The 20,513-nt window shown below is 35.3% G+C and overlaps 2 protein-coding genes across 3 annotated transcripts; both read left to right on the forward strand.

The window, feature by feature from the left end:
* The first annotated feature begins 1,173 nt into the window (after positions 1 to 1,173).
* LOC110910292 lies at positions 1,174 to 12,066 on the forward strand. Of its 2 annotated transcripts, none has more exons than XM_035984116.1 (11): positions 1,174 to 1,457; positions 2,459 to 4,287; positions 5,124 to 5,265; positions 5,369 to 5,451; positions 5,927 to 6,159; positions 7,496 to 7,582; positions 7,669 to 7,768; positions 10,112 to 10,325; positions 10,416 to 10,974; positions 11,125 to 11,381; positions 11,809 to 12,066. In XM_035984116.1, exons 2-9 carry the CDS (start codon positions 2,470 to 2,472, stop codon positions 10,952 to 10,954), a joined length of 3,216 nt encoding a protein of 1,071 aa, XP_035840009.1. In that variant the 5' UTR covers positions 1,174 to 1,457; positions 2,459 to 2,469; the 3' UTR covers positions 10,955 to 10,974; positions 11,125 to 11,381; positions 11,809 to 12,066. The 2 variants fall into 2 exon arrangements, with proteins under 2 accessions (XP_035840009.1, XP_035840008.1); XM_035984115.1 differs by having other exon boundaries at positions 1,175 to 1,457; positions 10,413 to 10,974.
* A 3,103-nt stretch (positions 12,067 to 15,169) lies between these two features.
* On the forward strand, positions 15,170 to 19,404 carry LOC110910295 (40S ribosomal protein S18). The gene is made up of 4 exons (XM_022154985.2): positions 15,170 to 15,318; positions 15,430 to 15,590; positions 17,964 to 18,152; positions 19,085 to 19,404. Exons 1-4 carry the CDS (start codon positions 15,316 to 15,318, stop codon positions 19,188 to 19,190), a joined length of 459 nt encoding a protein of 152 aa, XP_022010677.1. The 5' UTR covers positions 15,170 to 15,315; the 3' UTR covers positions 19,191 to 19,404.
* Positions 19,405 to 20,513: the final 1,109 nt, after the last annotated feature.

Genomic DNA, 20,513 nt, shown 5'->3' on the forward strand with positions numbered 1-20,513 from the left:
TCCAATGGTTTAAAACACTTCTTACCCTTATGGTTTATTTATTGACATGAAAAAAGTTAATAATCAGATGATAATTTTTACTTAGAATGGTATTTCATATGTCTATACTCGCACGTCTATGTGGGTGATTACATCCATATACAAATGTAATGCAAAATCTAATGAAGAGAACCGTTATTTATTGGTAACAAAAATAAAACGGAAAACATCGTTACGACGGTTAGTGAGTAACTTCGGTTTGGATACACTAACAACCATTGTCCTTAATAACTGTTGTATCCAAAATAATGGATAGTTGTGCGTTTAAACGTCATCCATTATCCCAAATCGAATCTGACAACATTCCATAACTGATTTCTCGTACTTTCAAGCTATCATGTCGCACTATCGAAGTTAACTTCATATAGCAACTAAAAACTGCTTTGACGTAATACAAAATCGGAAATGTTTTTATGATTGACTTAGCATGCAAACTGGGCAGGTTTGGCAGCAAGTCATTACTGATTTGGGTAAGTTGTGGTCTGAAGTTCGGGCTAGAAGGGCCGTTTTCAAAAAGAGTTACGAATTGGTTAAGGTTAAAAGGGGTTCTAACCAGAACGGACCCTGATTAAATGAGTTGTTTTAGAAAGAAAAAAAAAAAGTCAAAATAAATTCACCTATGGCAACTCCGAAGTCGGTAGTAGCATAGTGGTGGTTTCGTAGTAGCGGCATATCATCAGTAGCGGTGTCGACGTTGGAGAGAGGCAGTGTAGAAGGTGGCATCAGAGACTGAGTAAGTGATGAAGACAAACAACAAAGAGTTATGCTAAGTGCTAAGTGTTTTAATCCAAATCCAAGTGACTTCCCATATTTATTTTACCCAGATCAAACAAATATTCAAAAAATGGTCATAAACAACAAGATGTTAAAACTTATCAAAACTCCTACAAAAATGTTAACGGCATTTGGAAATATAAATGTACTGTCATCAAACCCTTTTAATTCCGAGTTAAATACAAAGTTATAACCCATAAAATTATTTATTTCCATAATTTCATTCTCAGATTCAACAGAATTTACAAATTCACAAATTCCTCTCTTTTTTTTAAACTGCAAATAGAATCAATCCCGAGCACTCTCGGAGCACCCACTAGACCAAACGGAGTACTCCGAGAGTACCACGAGTCCACCACCAATTCCGAGGAAAACCTGATAACCCACCCGTCCATAGGCAGACGGTGAAATTACCGATAAAACCGGTCCCAGGTTTCCCTCGGTCTCGTATTCCACACTCTGCACAAATTCCTCTTTTATTATGTATTTTCTGCAGATGTTGACTGGACCAGATGCTGTAACAAAAAAGCACTCACAACACACACATCGATCCTTCTTTCTCACTCTTAATTTCTTCTCTCTCTAACTTCATCACTTCCACCATGTATCCGTGGTGAAATTAGATCGATCGGAGCGGTTTTCAGGTACGAATTTCATTAATTCAGCTGTTTTTCATTCGAATTTTGCTGTAATTTGTTTACGTTCAGATACTGTTTCGATTATTTGTTGTAATCTGTTTGATATTCTGCACTTTTTGTCTGTTAGTTTTATTGAATGATCTCGAATCGTGTTTTACTTCTAAAATTGAAAAATGCATTGGTGATGTATGGTTATTATGTAACCCTAGGGTTTGATCTGCTTCAATTTGTTACTACGCATTGGTGATGTATGATTATTATGTAACCCTAGGGTTTGATCTGCTTCAATTTGTTACTACATGTGTTTAATTGATCATGACTTGTAGCTATTGAGATTTGTTTTTGAGCTAGAAATTGAATCAATTTGTTTATGTTGAGAAATTGTTTTGATTATTTGTTTGATTCTGTTGTGTTCGGACTGAAGCGTTTGGTATTCATATTCTACATTTTTTTGTTAATTCAATGTGTTGATTTTTAATTGAATGATCTCAAATTGGAAACTGTATTGGTGCTATACAATTATCAAGTAACACTAGGGGTCCACCCCTCCAGCTCAGTTGGTTGTTGGACCGGTTGTTTCCTTGTGAGACTCCGGTTCGATTCCCGGCAAAGGCATATGGGTGTGACATGTGCGCTATGATGGTGAAAAACCCACCGAGGAGGGTTTGATCCTGAGCGTCACTCCGGTTTTCATCCGGCTGTTACTCCAGCGAGTAAAATCGCGTGGAGGCAGTACGGTTTCCGGGGGAATGCCTTCGACCCAAGACTGGTTAACCGAGCGCTGGCCCCGCTATCTGGGCCCACGTTCTTGGAGAGGGTCCGCAATGTGCGGATGTGACAATGGTCACCATTAGAAGTTCACCTTTCAAAAAAAAAAAAAAAAAGTAACACTAGGGTTAGATCTTACTTCAGTTTGTCACTATTCGTGTTTATTTGATCATGGATTGTAACACGTGAGATTTGTCTTTGACTTAGAAGGGGTGTTGATGTTAGTTGACATTGTGTAGGGTTTGCCAGGATGAAACTGAGATCAACTAGGGTTCTGAGAGGGGTAAAACCCCAAATCGATTCAGACATTAAGAATCAAGATTGTTCTAATAAAAAGAGATTGTTGTTGAGATCTGGTAAATCAATTTCTAATAACAAAAGAGCAAATAAAGCTGATATTTGGGCATGTGTTGATAATTCTGTTGAAAATTGTGAAATTGGTGTGAAAGAAATCGTAAATAGTGATGATAAAGGGTTGTTTTTGGGATCAGAGGTGTTGGATCCGATCAAAGATTCGGTTGTTTCTTGTTTTAAACAAGAAGTTGAAGAGGAACAAGGAAACAAATTGATGTCTGTAAATTTGGAATCAGAAACATGTGCTGATGATTCAACGGTAATCAATGGTGAACGTATGCTTATGCGCTGTAAAAATAAAAGGGGAAGGAAAAGAAAAAACGTGATGGGTTTGGGTTCTGATTGTAATGGAGAAGGAAGAGCTAAGAAGGAGAAAGTTGAGAACGATCGGGTTCGGGTTATTGGCGGGAAGGTGTTGCGGTCAACGACTTTGACCGGTGCCACCACGGTGGTTGATGGTGGAGTAAAGAGCATGCGAAAACGTCGTGGAAGACCTCGTAAATTTCAGGGCGATGTTACTCCTATACCATTGATTGAGGTACCATGGAAAAAACCGAAACGTCATGGAAGCCCGTCTAAAGTTTCACACGAGATTCCCGTTGGACCCATGAAGTCAAAGGGAATAAAACCGAAACTAAACGTCAAAGATACCACTTTAAAGAAATTCAACCGTCGTGGAAGACCACTGAAAATGGAGGCGGAAACTTTAGCAACACATGTGATGAAAATGAGAATGAAGAAACTCGTGTCGGTAAAAAGAGACCTCAAAGTTCGAAAAAAAGACGATGAAAATCAAAACAGTGAACCGTTGGTGGAAAAAGTTGATAATGATAGAAAAGGGATTATTGTCGGGAGTTTGGAGAGACGGTTGTTGAAACAGTCGGTGAGAGATAAAATATCCGATATGCTTTTGAAATGCGGATGGACAATCGATTTCAGACAAAGACAAGAAAAAACATACAAAGATTCAGTATATATTGAACCTAAAGGGAAGAGAACTCACTGGTCAATAACGCGAGCTTATGCTAAATTAAAAAAGAAGATTGAAACCGGTAATGCTGATAATGTTGAAATATCTGCATTTACACCAATACCCGAAGAAGAACTCAGTTTGCTTTATAGACACCAGGAGAAAGTACGTAAGGATAAGAACCAGAAGAGAATCAAGGGTAAAATCATCACTTACAAGAAGAAAAAAGAAGGGTCCAAGAGGAAAATGCTATTTAAGCCACGAATTCTAGCCCATGATTCTGAAAACGGGTCGAAACAAGGTAACGAGGGCGTTTTGGTAATTAAGAAGCGGAATCTTTTATCATGGATGATTGATTTAGGCGTTATTTTGGTGGGAATGAAGGTTCGGTATGGTAAAACTAGAAGGCAAACAAGATCAATTGAGGGTATTATTACTAGTGATGGGATTCGCTGCGGCTGTTGTAATGAAATTATAGGTGTATCGGCATTTGTAGCTCACTGTGGAGGGAAAACTGGTCAAGTTTTTGATAATTTATATTTGGAATCGGGAAAATGTCTTAGGAATTGTTTGATGGATTCATGGAGGAAAGAAGAGGAGTCGAATATTAATAGATTTAATGTTGTTGATGTTCACGGTGATGACCCGAATGATGACACGTGTAATATTTGTGGAGATGGCGGGAACTTGATTTGTTGTGATGGTTGTCCTTCGACTTTTCATCAAAGCTGCCTTGATATCCAGGTAATTATGGTTCCTTTCAATGATGTTTTTAAACGACCCGTTAGTACAGGTGCGAAAATGAGTGGGTTGGGTAACATGTCAAAACGTGTATATTTGTGTGGGTCAAAACAGGTCGGGCCCAATTAGAGCTGGCCCGCCACCTTCTTTTTTCTTGGTAACTAGTTAATATATCAAACATGCTTAGAAAAAAAATATAGAGTAAATTGCCATTTTCGTTCCTGAGGTGTGGCCAGTTTTGCTACTTTCGTCCAAAGGAAGGTTTGTTTTTCCACATCTCGATCCAAAAGGTTTGAAATCTTGCAATTTTCATCTGGCTCGTTAACTCCTTCCATTTTTCTCCGTTAAGTCAGGGGTATTTTCGTATTTTTTAACTTAAAGGGCAATTCGGTCTTTTTGCATGACCACCACTCTCAAAGTGGTGGTCATGAAAAAGACCGAATTGCCCTTTAAGATAACACAACCATTTTCATCCGGCTCGTTAACTCCTTCCATTTTTCTCCGTTAAGTCAGGGGTATTTTCGTCTTTTTAAACTTAAAGGGCAATTCGGTCTTTTTGCATGACCACCGAGTGGTGGTCATGAAAACGACCGAATTTCCCTTTAAGATAACACAAAAGACGGAAATATCCCTGATTTAACGATGAAAAATTGATGGAGTTAAGGAGCCAGATGAAAATGGCAAGATTTCAAACCTTTTGGATCCAGATGCGGAAAAACAAACCTTTGGACGAAAGTAGCAAAACTGAACAAACCTCAGGGACGAAAATGGCATGTTACTTAAAAATATTGTAAAGATTACAAGATAAATTTTTCATAATTGTGGTTTATGTGTTGTAGAATTTTCCCTCGGGGGAGTGGAACTGCATCTACTGCACGTGCAAATTCTGTGGAGTGGTTTCCGTTAATAACCCTCAAGTGGAAGACTCTCATGATGCAGTTACCTCTCAAATACTCTCATGCTGTTTGTGTGAGGAAAAATGTATGTCATTGGTATATAATAATGATTAACTAAACAAGTGCCTTTTTTCTTGAATGACTACATAATTCATCGTATATAGCTAACAAGTTTTTGAATCCAACAGTCCACCAATCGTGCTTACAAGAAGTTGAAGCTGAATATACTGATTATAATCGACTACCTTTTTGTGGAAGAAAATGTCAGGAGGTATGTTGTTCGATACCATAAATTATTGGAAAAATTACAAGTTTTGTCCTTTATCTTTATACCAATTTTCAAGCGGTGTCCTTTTTAACGAATGTTGACAGGCGGTGTCCTTTAATATGTATTTTGTTGCAAGTTTAGTCCTTTACACCCAACCCAGTTAAAAAACCCTGTTAATTGTTGGGTGTAAAGGACTAAACTTGCAACAAAATACCTAGGTAAAGGACTAAACTTGCAACAAAATACCTAGTAAAGGACACCGCCTGTCAACAATTAACAGGGTTTTTTAACTGGGTTGGGTGTAAAGGACTAAACTTGCAACAAAATACCTAGTAAAGGACACCGCCTGTCAACATTCGTTAAAAAGGACACCGCCTGAAAAGTGGTATAAAGATAAAGGACAAAACTTGTAATTTTTCCTAAATTATTATTTTTTTTATGTATGAAACATGTTGATCTGATATTGCTGCTTTACTAGCTCTTTGAGCGACTGCAAACGTATCTTGGGGTGAAACATGAGCTTGAAGACGGATTATCTTGGACTCTACTTCAACGTTCTGATGTTGACCAAGGTGTTCATGACACTCGGTTAAAGGTTGAACACAATTCCAAATTGGCGGTTGCACTCTCTGTTATGGATGAATGTTTTGTGCCAATTGTTGATGAGAGAAGTGGGACCAGCATAATCCATGATGTTGTTTACAATTGTGGGTAAGTTGAATTATTATATTTAGTTTGAATGTTTGATACAAATCGGTTGACTTATTAAAATTAAATGTGATAAATTAACAATTGTAACCGCTATTGTAAACTTATTTAAAGTAGCATGTGATAAATTAAGTGTTTATAATATTCTGAATAAAAAATAGATTATCATTCTAATATTCAGTTTTTGCAATCATATGTAGTACACTAATCACTTATCAAATAAATAAATGTACCAGAAAGCGTGAAAGACTCATTTTGACCTGTTACACGCCCCAACCGTCTTGCCACATATACTTACAAAGTTACAAGGTATCCAGATGCGTGATTTGGATATTATTAGATGTTAACGTTTTGACCCATCAACTTATGAATAAGGTCAAACTAAATTTTTCAGATCTCTAACGGGTAAAGCGCATGTAAAGTCGCAGATGGTCCCTGTGGTTTACCAAAATTTTGGATTTGGTCCCTAGCTTTTCAAAGTCCCTGTGGTTTGCACTTTGTTACGCATGTAGTCCCCGGCTTTTTTCCAAAAGTACATGGATGGTCCCTGTGGTTTGCACTCTGTAACGCATTAAGTCCCTAACTTGGACATGCTAAAACCTTTAGATTTGTTGGATGGGGACCAAATGCGTTACAAAGTGCAAACCACAGGGACCATCCATGTACTTTTGAAAAGTTAGGGACCAAATCCAAAGTTTTGGTAAACCACAAGGACCACTCGTGTACTTTACTTGTTAAAATGCATAAAACCTTATAAATAATTTTTTTCTAAAAGATTAAAAGAAAGCTGAATAATATAATCCTATAGTAATATTTGACTATCCTAATTATTCAAAAAGCACCCGTGATTCTTGGAAAAAAACCTTCGGGTTAACCAATCTGTCCAACCCATACAAAAAACGACCCATTTGACCCAACTCTAGATATTATTATCATTATATTATTATGTTATTATTTGTAATTCTTTATCATACTTAGGCTATGGGGTGTGGGATAAAGCCCCTAGGGGCTTTATCAGGACACGTCAGCGCCACCTAGGATCCACATCAGCCAGGGGGCTTTATCACGCCTTCTCTTAACTTGCAGGGTGTGGGATAACGCCCCCTATTAAACAAAATAAAAAAAAAATGTTATTGGATGAAATGATGTGGGCCCCACCTGCCCCCTCCCTTCTTCCTCGTTACCATGGTAAAGCCCCATCAATGGCGCCCCGGTTTAACTAGCAGGGTGTGGGTGGTGGCGCCGAGGGGGGCGCTATGGGTGGTGATGTGGCACGGTGGCGCCCTCCATACCCTCCGGCCTTATGTGCTCACCTCATATATTGGGATCCTTTTGTCAGCTCAAACTTCAGGCGACTGAATTATGCTGGCTTCTTAACCGCGGTTTTGGAGAAGGGTGATGAATTTATCTCTGCAGCATCCATACGGTTACTATCTTCAACTCCCCTGCTAATATGTCATACTAAAGATCTTAATTAAAAACTACTTACAATTTTAGTATAACTTGTGACAGGATACATGGGTATCAGTTAGCAGAAATGCCTTTTATTGGAACTCGACACATGTATAGACGTCAAGGAATGTGTCGTAGGCTTCTGGATGCCATCGAATGCGTATGTCAACCTTATTTGATACCTTGTACTTTAGCCTTAATTTCTTTGTTTTGTTGAATTGATGTAAGCTGATTGGTAGTGTTAAAAATGGAGGCGGCAAAATGGTCAGGTTAAAATTGGATTCTGATCCAAATGTGTAATTTTTTGTACGGGTCTAAAAGGGTCGAGCCTGGTTGACCGGAAACACTTTTGGTCAGGATTTTTATGATTAAAGTTTTACCTTTAGTGGTTTGGAAATAAGTACCAATATATCCGCATGTTATATCTTCACAGCGTATGTTAAGCCCAATTGTACAGTACACTTATTCTTAAAAAAAGTTATACATATATATAGGGGAAGGTTTAAATGAGAACCGTGAGAACGAATGAAAAAACCGCGAGAACTTTATTCAAAAACAATTCAAATTCAATATTATTATTATTATTATTATTATTATTATTACTATTATTATTATTATTATTATTATTATTATTATTATTATTATTATTATTCGAATACAATATTAGAAATTTAATTTACACGTTTATATTTACGTGAATTCGTAAATAAAGAAAATTTACACATGTGTAAGTTTGCTATTTACAATTGTGTAAAAAATATAATAAGAGTGATTTTGAGAGGACAAATGAATTATTTGATGTTGTACTTTAATTACAATGAGGACTATCTTAAAAAAATTGTTTTAATCGGTTTTCTCATTCGTTCTTGAGGTTCTCGCAATATTTAGCGTTCTCAAGACCAAACATCACAATTTAAGACACAATGCAACGAATTCTAGGCATGAAATTTAAAACACAAATAAAACACACTACTTAACGTTCTTGGCATGGTGTTTTAAGTTTTAAGCCTAGAATTCAATGCATTGTGTCTTAAATTATTATGTTTGGTGTTTTCTCTTGCCACAACAACCCAAAACGTCATGCCTAAGTCCAAAACATGATGCCTACATGTTAATTCCTATGCCTTCTCACACTTATCACGAAAAATGTCCTTTTTACAAGAACCTAAACCTATATATATATATAGAGAGAGAGAGAATAAGTGTACTGTACAATTGGGCTTAACGTACGCTGTTATGCGGATATTGGGTTTACAACATGCGGATTTGTGTTGGGGAGGTAAATCCGCATGTATATATAAAAAAAGAAAGTCGCATGTTGAAAACAAAAGAAATCGCATGTGGAAAAAAAATAAAAAATCGCGTGGTAAGGAAAACATCCGCATGTTGATAAAAAAAATTCCGCATGTTAAGGAAAAAAAATCAGCATGTTGAAACTGCTCAGCGTACGCTTCGTACGTTAAGGGCAATTGTACAATAACCGGCCTCAATTTCTTAATATAACTAAAAACATGTTTTGTATGAAGTATTACAGATGACTTTTATCTAAGAAGCCGACTAGAGTTTAGACTCCATATTAGATAATTCTACTTTGCTTCGTTTTATTTTATTTTAGAGTAAAGTACATGGATGGTCCCTATGATTTACCAAAATTTTGGATTTGGTCCCTAGCTTTCCAAAAGTACACAGATGGTCCCGGTGGTTTGCACTTTGTAACGCATTTAGTCCCCAACTTTGCCAAAAGTACGTGGATGGTCCCTGTGGTTTGCACTTTGTAACACATTTAGTCCCTAACTTGGACCTGCTGAAACCTTTAGATTTGTTGGCTGGGGACTAAATGTGTTACAATGATCAAACCCCAGGGACCATCCTTGTACTTTTGAAAAGCTAGGGACTAAATCCAAAATTTTGGTAAACCATAGGGACCATCCGTGTACTTTACTATTTCTTTTAAGTTCAGTTAGTCAAACATGAAGCTGGTATATTTAAACGAGTAAAATAAATAATGACAACTATTAATCATCATGTTTATACAAATGCAACGTCAATTTTTGTGTATGAAGAAGGTTAACCACTGACAGAATTGAATGATAATCACAAAAACATGGAACAAGTTTCTTTTTCCATACAAAATAAAAAGAGTTAATTGCCCGGATGGTCCCTGTGGTTTCACGTTTTTTCACGTTTAGTCCCCACCTTTTGAAAATAGCAGGTATGCTCCCTATGGTTTGTTATTTTGTTACTCGGATAGTCCCTTGAGTAGATGTCAGTTAGTTTGGAAATAACAGATATGCTCCTTATGGTTTGCATTTTGTTACTCGGATAGTCCCCTGAGTAAATGTCAGGGGACTATCCAAGTAACAAAATGACAAACCACAGGGAGCATACCTGCTATTTCCGAAAGGTGGGGACTACACGTGAAAAAACGTGAAACCACAGGGACCATCCGGGCAATTAACTCAAATAAAAATTTATATTTAATTATCTATTCTTTAATCTTCAGACTCTTTCTTCTCTTGGTGTGGAAGAATTAATAATTCCCGCCATCCCTGCACTTATGCAAACATGGACCGCTGCATTCGGTTTCACACCCCTTGAAGAATCAAAAAAGCAAGCAATGAAACGCATGTGCATGCTTGTGTTTCCCGGTATCGTTATGCTTAAAAAACCGCTTCTACAATTTCAGTATCGTGATGCGGATCATAGTCCATTTGCAGGTACTCATAATCTCCTAACCTAAAACATCAAATACTCCATAAATGTTTGTTTTTTGTTTGCTCATCCGAAACCTAAATCAAATGCAGCAGGGGTAGAGAAAGATGTTATTGATCGTGAGCCAAAAGACGAAAATAACCCCCAACTTGAAGCCACTTCATCGAACGCAATTGATTACGACCAAACACCTATTCGTACAGCTGGCATTAGTTATGAACAAACAGAAGAAGCTACTGTCGGGAAAAATGTTATTGATGATAAAATAACTGCTTCCAATGGTGTCAACGGCTTATGTGACCTAAATTTACCAGTAAAGAATGATTTTCCGTGCGATACAGACGGTCAAACTTCTGTTGACTCGGAGTTGTTTCATGATTGCACGGCTGACCCGTGTTCTACGGATTCTGTGGTTTGTGGGAATCATCAATCACCAGAGTTGACGTTAGATGTTGAGAATGACGGTGTTCCTGGGGTCAAAGTCAAACCGTCTCATTTGACTTCTATATTGGCTTTAAAAAACACATTTGACTTGAATCTGCACCCTACTGCAGTTGAGACCGATGTGCATATCGTTAGTGATGATTCTACTGATTCCAAAACCTGTGAAAGTCAACCTTTCGGCATACTGTGACTCCATTTTGTCAACCAAAGGTAATTAATGATTGTAAAATTTATTTTTAGAGATCACAAGTTTTTTTTTTACTTTTTTATGCACTTTACCCTTGATTTTTTTTGGGGCATAAATTCCATAAAAAAGTGTTTTGTTTGCAGTGTATATTTATTTGACCCATTAACTTGCAGGTAGGTGTCTGCCAGTTGGATCGACTTCAGTACGTGATGAAACAATATAAACGGTTGCATGTTAATAATAACAATAATCAACCAATTCGTTTTGGACGCTTCATACGGGCGGCTTTTTATATATATATTATGTTTGTAAATTAATTTTCATATATAGAGTTAATACGATCTTTGAGCTTAATTAACATGTGACAAGCACACAATGGTTTCGAGAATCACGGCATATTTTGGACTCCAAGATGATGTTAATGCTTAAGGTAAACTGCGTATTACCATCTTACCATTTTGCGTATGTTTGTTATTTGAGTTAATTACTGTTTTCGTCCCTGTGGTTTGTCAAAAATCACTATTTCAGTCCATTAGTTTAAAAATTGCGTTTTCAGTCCCTGTGGTTTCACTTTCATAACCATTTCAGTCCCTGTGGTTTCACTTTCGTAACCATTTCAATCCATTTATTCTGTAAGTACAGGGACTGAAATGGTTACGAGGTGGACTGAAATGGTTACGAAAGTGAAACCACAGGGACTGAAATCGCAATTTTTTAAACTAATGGACTGAAATAGTGATTTTTGACAAACCACAGGGACGAAAACAGTAATTAACTCTTGTTATTTTTTGCTTGATTTGATGCAATTAGTTGGTTCTAGAGTGTATTAACCAGTGGCGTATTTTGTAAATTTGCAGGGTGATTTTTATAGATTTTAGTCGGGAGCAACTCATGCTATTGATCATGTTGCTGATAGTCGAGTCCTTAGGTTTACTTGTGTTTGGGCATCACACAAAGGTCGTAGAGGTCGTCGTCTTTTAAACATTATGATATGTAGTTAGTTGTCTTGATGATGTTCTTGTGGGTGTGATGCACATATGCTCATGTTGTACAGCCAAATTGGCATACTGGTAATGTAATTTATTTTTTAATATAGCATGATGTCTTCTATTTTAGTTTGACCATTCTATCTGTAATTATAAAACATACTCATGCATATATATATTTCAAATATAAAAAAAAATATTAAACGACTGATTCGGTTTACATACAAACTAGATCGATCCTTTTTTTTTTGAAAGGTAACTATCATTAACACAAACTAAATCGATCCTTTAAAACCATAAATATATAACATTTTGGAAATTAATTTAAAAATTACCGTCAATTCATAGGTGATAAAGTAAACTTGTGAAAGTTACATGAAAAAGTTTCCCTCAAGCTTAGTTTATTATGTTAAATCCCCTTAAACTTGTTTAGACCATTCTTAATTCATCAAACAAGTAAAATAAGTAACAAGTTATCATTACAAGTACGTATATTTGAGTTGATTGACTTTTTGTATACTTCTACCAACTTCAGAAAATTTTTGTATACCAGATTATTCTGGGTGATCATTTGATCCACTTTAGCTATGATTATGAATTGTAGGAATTGTAGGAATTGTGTTAATACACACGTTTGACTTACTTTATACCTTATAAAACAATATATATATATACACACAAACACACACATATTTATATTTATACTTTAAAAAAAAACTAATAAAGTGCATGAGATAAATACTAAAATAGTTCTAAATATTATTATTATTTTATTATTTATTTTTATTTTTGAACAGCAATAAGGATTTCATTCATTAAAAAAGGGCATAAATAGCACGAAGCTTAGACCATGCCACACCTTAATTACACATGATATGGATTAAACATTGTGGAAAATTTAAGGTTAAAACAATTGATGAAACAAATAGAGAAAGGGGTATTCTGGTTCTTTCTCATTTGAACTCTTCACCGTCATGATTTTCAAACGGCTATAAGTTTTTCATATGTTAATTTTTTTTTAAATAAATACGTACTAACGAGCACTTCATTCGCTTTATTCGAGCAGCCTATTTCTATAGTTTTCTTAGAAAAAAATTACATGATTTTGAATACTCATTACGTGATTTTGAATACTCAGCACATGACTACGTGATTTCGAATACCGATTACGGGATTTCATTATAGAATATGAAATCACACTAAGTGATTACTTAATTACGTAACAATAGCTGACTATGTATTATTAAGTGACTACGTGATTTTAAATACCCATTTCGTGATTACTTGGTTCATTATAGTATTTCATGTTAAACACACTAAGTAATTACGTTATAAGCATAATTGTAATAACAGTAGTTATAACAAATTATATTGAATGTGTAATCAAGAAATTGATTTACATTGAAAGTGTAATCACGTAATGGTTTGTGTTGAATGTGTAATCACGTAATGGATATTCAAAATCAGTAGTCATGTGCTGGGTATTCAAAATCACGTAATGGAATAATGTGTATTCAAAATCATGTAATTTTTTTTAAAGAAAACTATAGCAATAGGCTACTCGAATTAAAGAGAATGAAATGTTCGTTAATACCATGTATTTTTTTAGATATTAACGTATGAAAAAGTTATAGTCATTTGAAAATCAATGGGGAAGTTGTTTCAAGTGAGAAAGGACTAAATTATCCTTAAAGCCAACTCTCCATGTCGCGTAGGCTTCGTACTTGAATATGGTCTTGTATAGGCTCTTTTCTTTTAAGGGTGGAAGGGGAGTAGTCACCGATGCGGGGAAGAGGAGAGAGAGAGAGTTAACGGTGTATCCTATTCTCTTCCAACTAATCACACGTTTATTTTTTTTTAAATATGTTTACCATTCTCCATGTGCGGATCACCCTAGTGTTTGAGTGTAAAATGCGGAGTGAAGAGGAAAGTTGACATGACAGGATTGGCTAGGGGAAAAGTTTACCACTCCCATGTGGGGTCTGGGGAGTACCCCTTCCACCCTAATCATCTTTGGTAATTGAAGACGAGTTCGTTACTAGCCCGTCAAATGCACCAAAAGATCTCGAATGGTGAAGGCAAAGATTGGTGAGATATTACACAACGTACTCATTCAATGCCAAATGAATGGGATCATTGAACATCCAATAAGAATGTGGCTTGTCGATTCGTTAGTTTCACTGCAAAACGAACACAGACATGATGTTTCGTTTTGCAAGTGCATCTGGCTTTAAAATTCGACCCATTTCCGTTCTCCAAGCAAATATATTTAGTTTGATTAGCACCTATCTACTCCGGGTTAGAACAAAATTCCCCAATGTTTGCCCTTCATTTTATACATATTAAAATAAACTTGCTATGAATAGTGATTTTTTAATTTTTAAGCAATTGTTTTAATTTTCTTAATAATATTTTATTTATCATATAATTTTATTATTTTCTAACAACTTGCGTTCTATGATTATTTTTTTAACATTGCAGTATAAATCTATTGAAAACGGATAATGTGTCACTATCGTACTAAATTGAACCAAAACTGATTGTTTTTTGCAGTATAAATTTTATTGAAACGGATATTGTGCCCCTATATGTATTGGTACTAACATTTATTTATATTGTGTTTGCTGCCAATAAACCAATATTTATTTATATTGTTTTTGCTTTTGATAAATTGACATCGTATCGTTACCACATCCTACCGAACAACATCGGTACCTGTACATGTACTCATTTGTTTGGTTTCTGTTTGGTAATAAGTTTTATGCCGCTACTGTAGTTAACCAAATCTAAACCGACCAAACATCATCAGTAGCGAAACCGGTACTTATTTTTATTGGTTTTGCTTTTGGTAAACTGACGTATCCTACCGAACAATATTGGTATATCTACCTGTATTCATTTTTATGGTTCCCGGTTCTGATATTTTTATTTATACAACTCTGCGATTATAAACGGATATTATTACCAATACCGTGACGATCTGAAGTGATTGATACCGTGTGGACAACATCGTCGTCGGTACCAGTGTTCGTTTTTTCGGTTTCGGTAGATGTAAAACACGTATTGATTTATATACCGAGTGCATGTATCGTACCAGTACTATAACGAACCTAAAAGACACTAATTAAATGTCCGCGATAACGTGCCGCTGCAACGCGCGAGAAAACAATCTAGTTATTATTAATGTAAAAATAAGTTTTTTTAACAGGCCCAATTTTATTTTGGCCCAATTTACAACAAAAGGCCTGGGCCGCTAACAGCTAAAACCATATTAACACAACCTCCACACCCCTAACCAAAACCTAGGGTTTCCATTATTATAGCGACTGCATCTTCCCGGAGCTTCAGCCGCCGATACCTGCAACTCCGACTGTAATCATGGTGATCTTCACATCCTTCAAAACCTTAATCTCTATCTTCATCATATTTTCATTATTTCAGTTATTGATCCGTTTTCTGTTGCGTGTTGTTGTAATTTCATCAATTTTGCAGTCGCTAGTCGCAAATGAAGATTTCCAGCACATTCTTCGTGTGCAGAACACGAACGTTGACGGAAAGCAGAAGATTATGTTCGCTATGACCAGTATTAAAGGTATTGGTCGTCGGTTTGCTAATATCGTCTGCAAAAAGGCTGACGTTGATATGAACAAGAGGTAGTTAATTTCTTCTATCATTTGTATGTTTGATGATTGATCTGTAATTTGTTGAGTTAATATGTGAATGTTTTTTGTGCTCTTAATTGCTACTGATTGAATTGTTTCGAATTATCAGTACTTTAGATTAGTTATTTATAACTATGTTCCTATTTGACACTAAAGTGTATCTTTCTAAGCATTGTTGAATTAACTGTATTGTTGCTTGTAGTTTTGTGCTCTAGGATATGCTTTTATTTTTGGAGAATTGCAGAATGAAAATTGAAATCTCTAGATTTTTGGCTACCGTTCTTTATTTTGAAGAGATTTTTGTCAAATTGTGTTTGATATGGTTTGGATTGTTTGTTTTTTGCTCTACAAATAATTATGTTGAATGCATAGTTGTTAGTAGCGAATAGCGGACAATAGCGACAACCTACCTGTACGCTGTGTAGCGATAGCGATGAAATAGGGGGCGCTATATCACATTTAGCGATACACTAGAAGAAAACTTTAGGAATAGTTTTATGTATATTTTACCAAAAAGTTAAAAGAAAATAGAAAAAAATTTAAAAATCTGCTATTTTCGCAATTTGTTGCTACCAATTATATAGCGACACATGAGCACTACCCTACGCTATTTGCTATGCGGGTACTCTTCTCGCTATTAATAACTATGGTTGAATGAGTTATGGGCCTTTACTGTGTAGAAACTGGTCCATATGATATGACTTTAGGATCATTTTGAACTTAAATTACTTTTAAAAAAGTGTACCTAGGCACAATGCCCACTTAAGCGAGAGAGGGATTACTTCTGACGTGTTAGGCGTTTATGACATATCAGGTGCACGATGTTTGCTTTTTCTACAAGAGCATAGATTGAGCTTTGGGGTTTTTTACATAGAGCTCTGTAGGCTGTGCATAGAGGTTATATATATATATATATATATATATATATAGGACAAAGATCCGTTAGGAACCACCCCTTATTGCGAGAACCGCGAGAACCAGTGTGAACACAAACAGTAATTCCTAAAAAAATCTAAAAAACACCCAAAAATTTTTTTTTTATTTTTTTACTATTTTTTTTGAAAAAATCGCTATATTTTGTTAATAAAAAAAATAAAAAAAAATTTCAAAAAAAAAAAAAATTCGAGTAACAGTTATCCATGCACATGTGCATATGTGTCGTTTCTTTGTCAAATTCCGTAATTCATTACAAATAATAGTCAATTGCACTTTCATTTACACTACTACGTGTAATACACTATCTTTTACATTACCAATGTTAGAAATGCACATGTGCATCTATATGTATCAACAGGAAATAAGGTGTTTTGGTACATTACTTTCTCTTTCATCTATCATTCCATCCATAATACACAAGCATGCACATGTGCATTTCTGTCATTTCTTTGACAAATTCCGTAATTCATTACATATATTAGACAATTGCACTTTCATTTACACTACCATATGTAATACACTACTTTTTACATTACCAATATTAGAAATGCACATGTGCATTATATGTATCAACATGAAATAAGGTGTTTTGGTACACCACTTTGAATACACTTTCCCTTTCATCTATCATACCATCCATAATACACTACCATTACCTCCTACCATCCATAATACAATACCATTACCTTCTACCATCCATAATACAATACCATTAACAATATTTTCACTTTATTACATGTATGTAAACACCATTTATACCATCCAATCAACATATTACATAAAAAATTGACAACTATAACCAAACCATCAACCACTAGATATAACTAACCAAAAAACATGCATATGGGTCTACTTCTCCATTCAAAATCACAAACTTTTTGTACCAAAACACGTTATATCATGGTTATACCTAATTATGCACATGTGCATTTTGAATATTGGTAATGTAAAAAGTAGTGTATTACTAATGGTATTGTAAATTAAAGTGCAATTGTCTATTCCTGATAATGTATTACCGAATTTGTTGAAGTAATGATACATATGCACATGTGCATGGATAACTGTTACTCGAAAAAAAAAGTTTTTTTTTTTTTTTTTTTTTTTATGGAACGAAATATAGCGATTTTTTGTTAAAAAATATTAAAAAAAAAATTTTGAGTGCTTTTTTGATTTTTTTTTAGATTTTATTTTGTGTTCACATTGGTTCTCGCGGTTCTCGCAATAAGGGTGGTTCTCGCATGAACCTTACCCTATATATATATATATTATATACGTGTGTGCATATTTCTTAAATTAGATATAGAGGTTTTTTTACATCTGAATTTTGGGCATGCGATGATAGAAATATATTATGCGATGATAGAAATATAACTGATATTTAGATTATGTTGAACTGATGTTTTGTTCTGACCCCACTTGTGTTTCTAGGGCTGGTGAACTCTCAAGTGCTGAGATAGATAATCTGATGACAATTGTGGCTAACCCACGCCAATTCAAAATCCCAGACTGGTTTTTGAACAGGAAGAAAGATTACAAGGACGGGAAGTACTCGCAAGTCACATCAAATGCTCTTGACATGAAATTGAGAGATGATCTTGAGCGGTTGAAGAAGATCAGGTTGGTCATAATTTCATAATAAATTGATTGTTTTGGGTTGTGTAGTTTTTAGATCTCAAACGAGTTTAGTATCTTCCATCCAAAAGTTAATATGGGTAAGGGTTAAACATGTTTATAGGGTTGGTTATTTTTCTAACAATATTGTCCTTTATCTTTGTACCCATTTTCAGGCGCTGTCCTTTATGTTCAAAATTGACGAGTTTTGTCTTTTATGATTTCATATCATACACGTTTTGTCCTTTAGGCCTAACTCAGTTAGTTTTTTTCAGTTAAATTTGGTCATATGCTTTGCACATGAGGGCATTTTTGTCAATTCAAAGGTAAATTCAACGGCAGATTTACAGCTCAAAGCTTCTTAAACCTTTGAATTGACAACAATGCCCTCATGTGCAAAGCACATAACCAAATTTAACTGAAAAAACTAACTAGGTTAGGCCTAAAGGACAAAACGTGTATGATATGAAAACATAAAGGATAAAACTCGTCAATTTTAAACATAAAGGACATCGCCTGAAAATGAGTATAAAGATAAAGGACAATCCATGAAATTCACTCTAAAACATATAATAAGAAAGAATCTTTATAGTCAACGCTTTATTTTAAAACGGAAAATATTTATTAGTTTGTCAAGACGGGTCATTTGTAATATACTTTTCTTATCAAAATAGGATTGGATGCTTAATATTTTAATAGTTTATTGCAACTTTATAAAATCAAATTGTTTTTGTATAAATGATATTTCACTTTTTGCCAATTTTTGTTACTAAAATAATAAGTTTTAAAACAATTATGTTACTGGGTCTGCTTGTTTTGCTATTTTGTCATATCAACATCAGACATATTTAACCGAACCTTTTGTTTTGTACGATTCATTTGAAGGTTCTTTTCGAGTTATAAAATACTGAATGTGGTTTCATGTGGCTTGTTGACAGGAACCATCGTGGTCTTCGTCATTACTGGGGTCTTCGTGTGCGTGGACAGCACACCAAAACCACTGGTCGTCGGGGAAAGACCGTTGGTGTGTCCAAGAAGAGATAAGGTGTTTTGTTTTTTTTGAAATCAGGTTACGTTCTGGGCTTAGACATTTTAATGGATCTTTATTGTCATCAGTTTTGAATGTTTGGGTTAAAGTTCTCATTTTATGGTTATACTGTTACAGTCTTTTATTTGATGTTCTTGCCAGCATGTTTTTGATTTCATGTTAGAAGGAAGCTGTTGTTTGAAATGGATAAATGATGAATTTTTATGTGTATTTATTGTTGCTGCTGCTGCTTTTTACTATTATTTCAACAGCAAACCAACCTACTATAATAATTATCATATTTTTTCTTGTTATTAATAATTAGAAAACTATAAAAGTCAGACATTTTTTGGGCTTTAGTATGAGTTACACGGCGTACTGGCTGCGTTAGTGTGTTTAATAGGACTAATATGAGATAGCCTGTATACGAAACTATTTTTCGTTTAATAGTTTGGCTCGTGTGGTCTGTTTTTTTATACAAGAAAATTCTAAGCAAGTGTATTTGAAAACTGACACGGAGATAAGGATATGTGTTGTGAAAGAGCGTGAAGACTGCCAGCTCTAGCATGAAGGGCGCTGCACGCCGCAATGGAAGCGGCTGATTAGGTGATTAGGCGCTACATGCATTATTCATTTACTAGTGGGTTTACCCGCACCATGGTTGTAAAACAAGGTCTCGGAGGCCGAGTACTCCCCGAGTACTCGCTACAAGGTAGGTTGCCGAGGCACGAGTACTCCTCCTCTAGGCCAATTACTCCCCGAGTACTCTCCGCCTAGGCCGAATACTTCCCGAGTACACCCGACTCCGACTAGGAAGCGCCTAGCGACTTTTGCGACCATGACCCGCACGTTGCAGCGGGATAAAAAATTGCAATACAACATAATTATGTACAAAATGGAAAAAAGCACTCTGGAGTAAAAACTGAGTTGCTCGTGATACTTTATTGGTGATTGCTTAGATAAAGAGGATGTATGCAATATGTTTATAACGCCTATCAAACATTACCACTTGAGTTATTTGCCCATTTTTATATAATTTATAATTCAAAGATGCTATTGGTATCATACTATCAGTAAACACATAATCTTATATAAGCAATGGTTTTTATTTTGTGGGTTGAGGTTTACTCTAAACAAGCTCGGGTCAAACCCAGTAACATATTTAGCTAAACATAATGTGTTGGTGTAACCCGTTTGCCCCATTTATTTTATTTGTTTTTTTTAATTGACGACCATGATCACGCCCTTTGTGGCGGGTTAAACCTCTTTCCAAATGGGTAATATTGCACAAAGGGACAATCCACAATATTTTGGCAGACACTAATTAACCTTCAAGTAAA

This window comes from Helianthus annuus, chromosome 15, assembly GCF_002127325.2.
Source record: "Helianthus annuus cultivar XRQ/B chromosome 15, HanXRQr2.0-SUNRISE, whole genome shotgun sequence".
Lineage (NCBI taxonomy): Eukaryota > Viridiplantae > Streptophyta > Magnoliopsida > Asterales > Asteraceae > Helianthus > Helianthus annuus.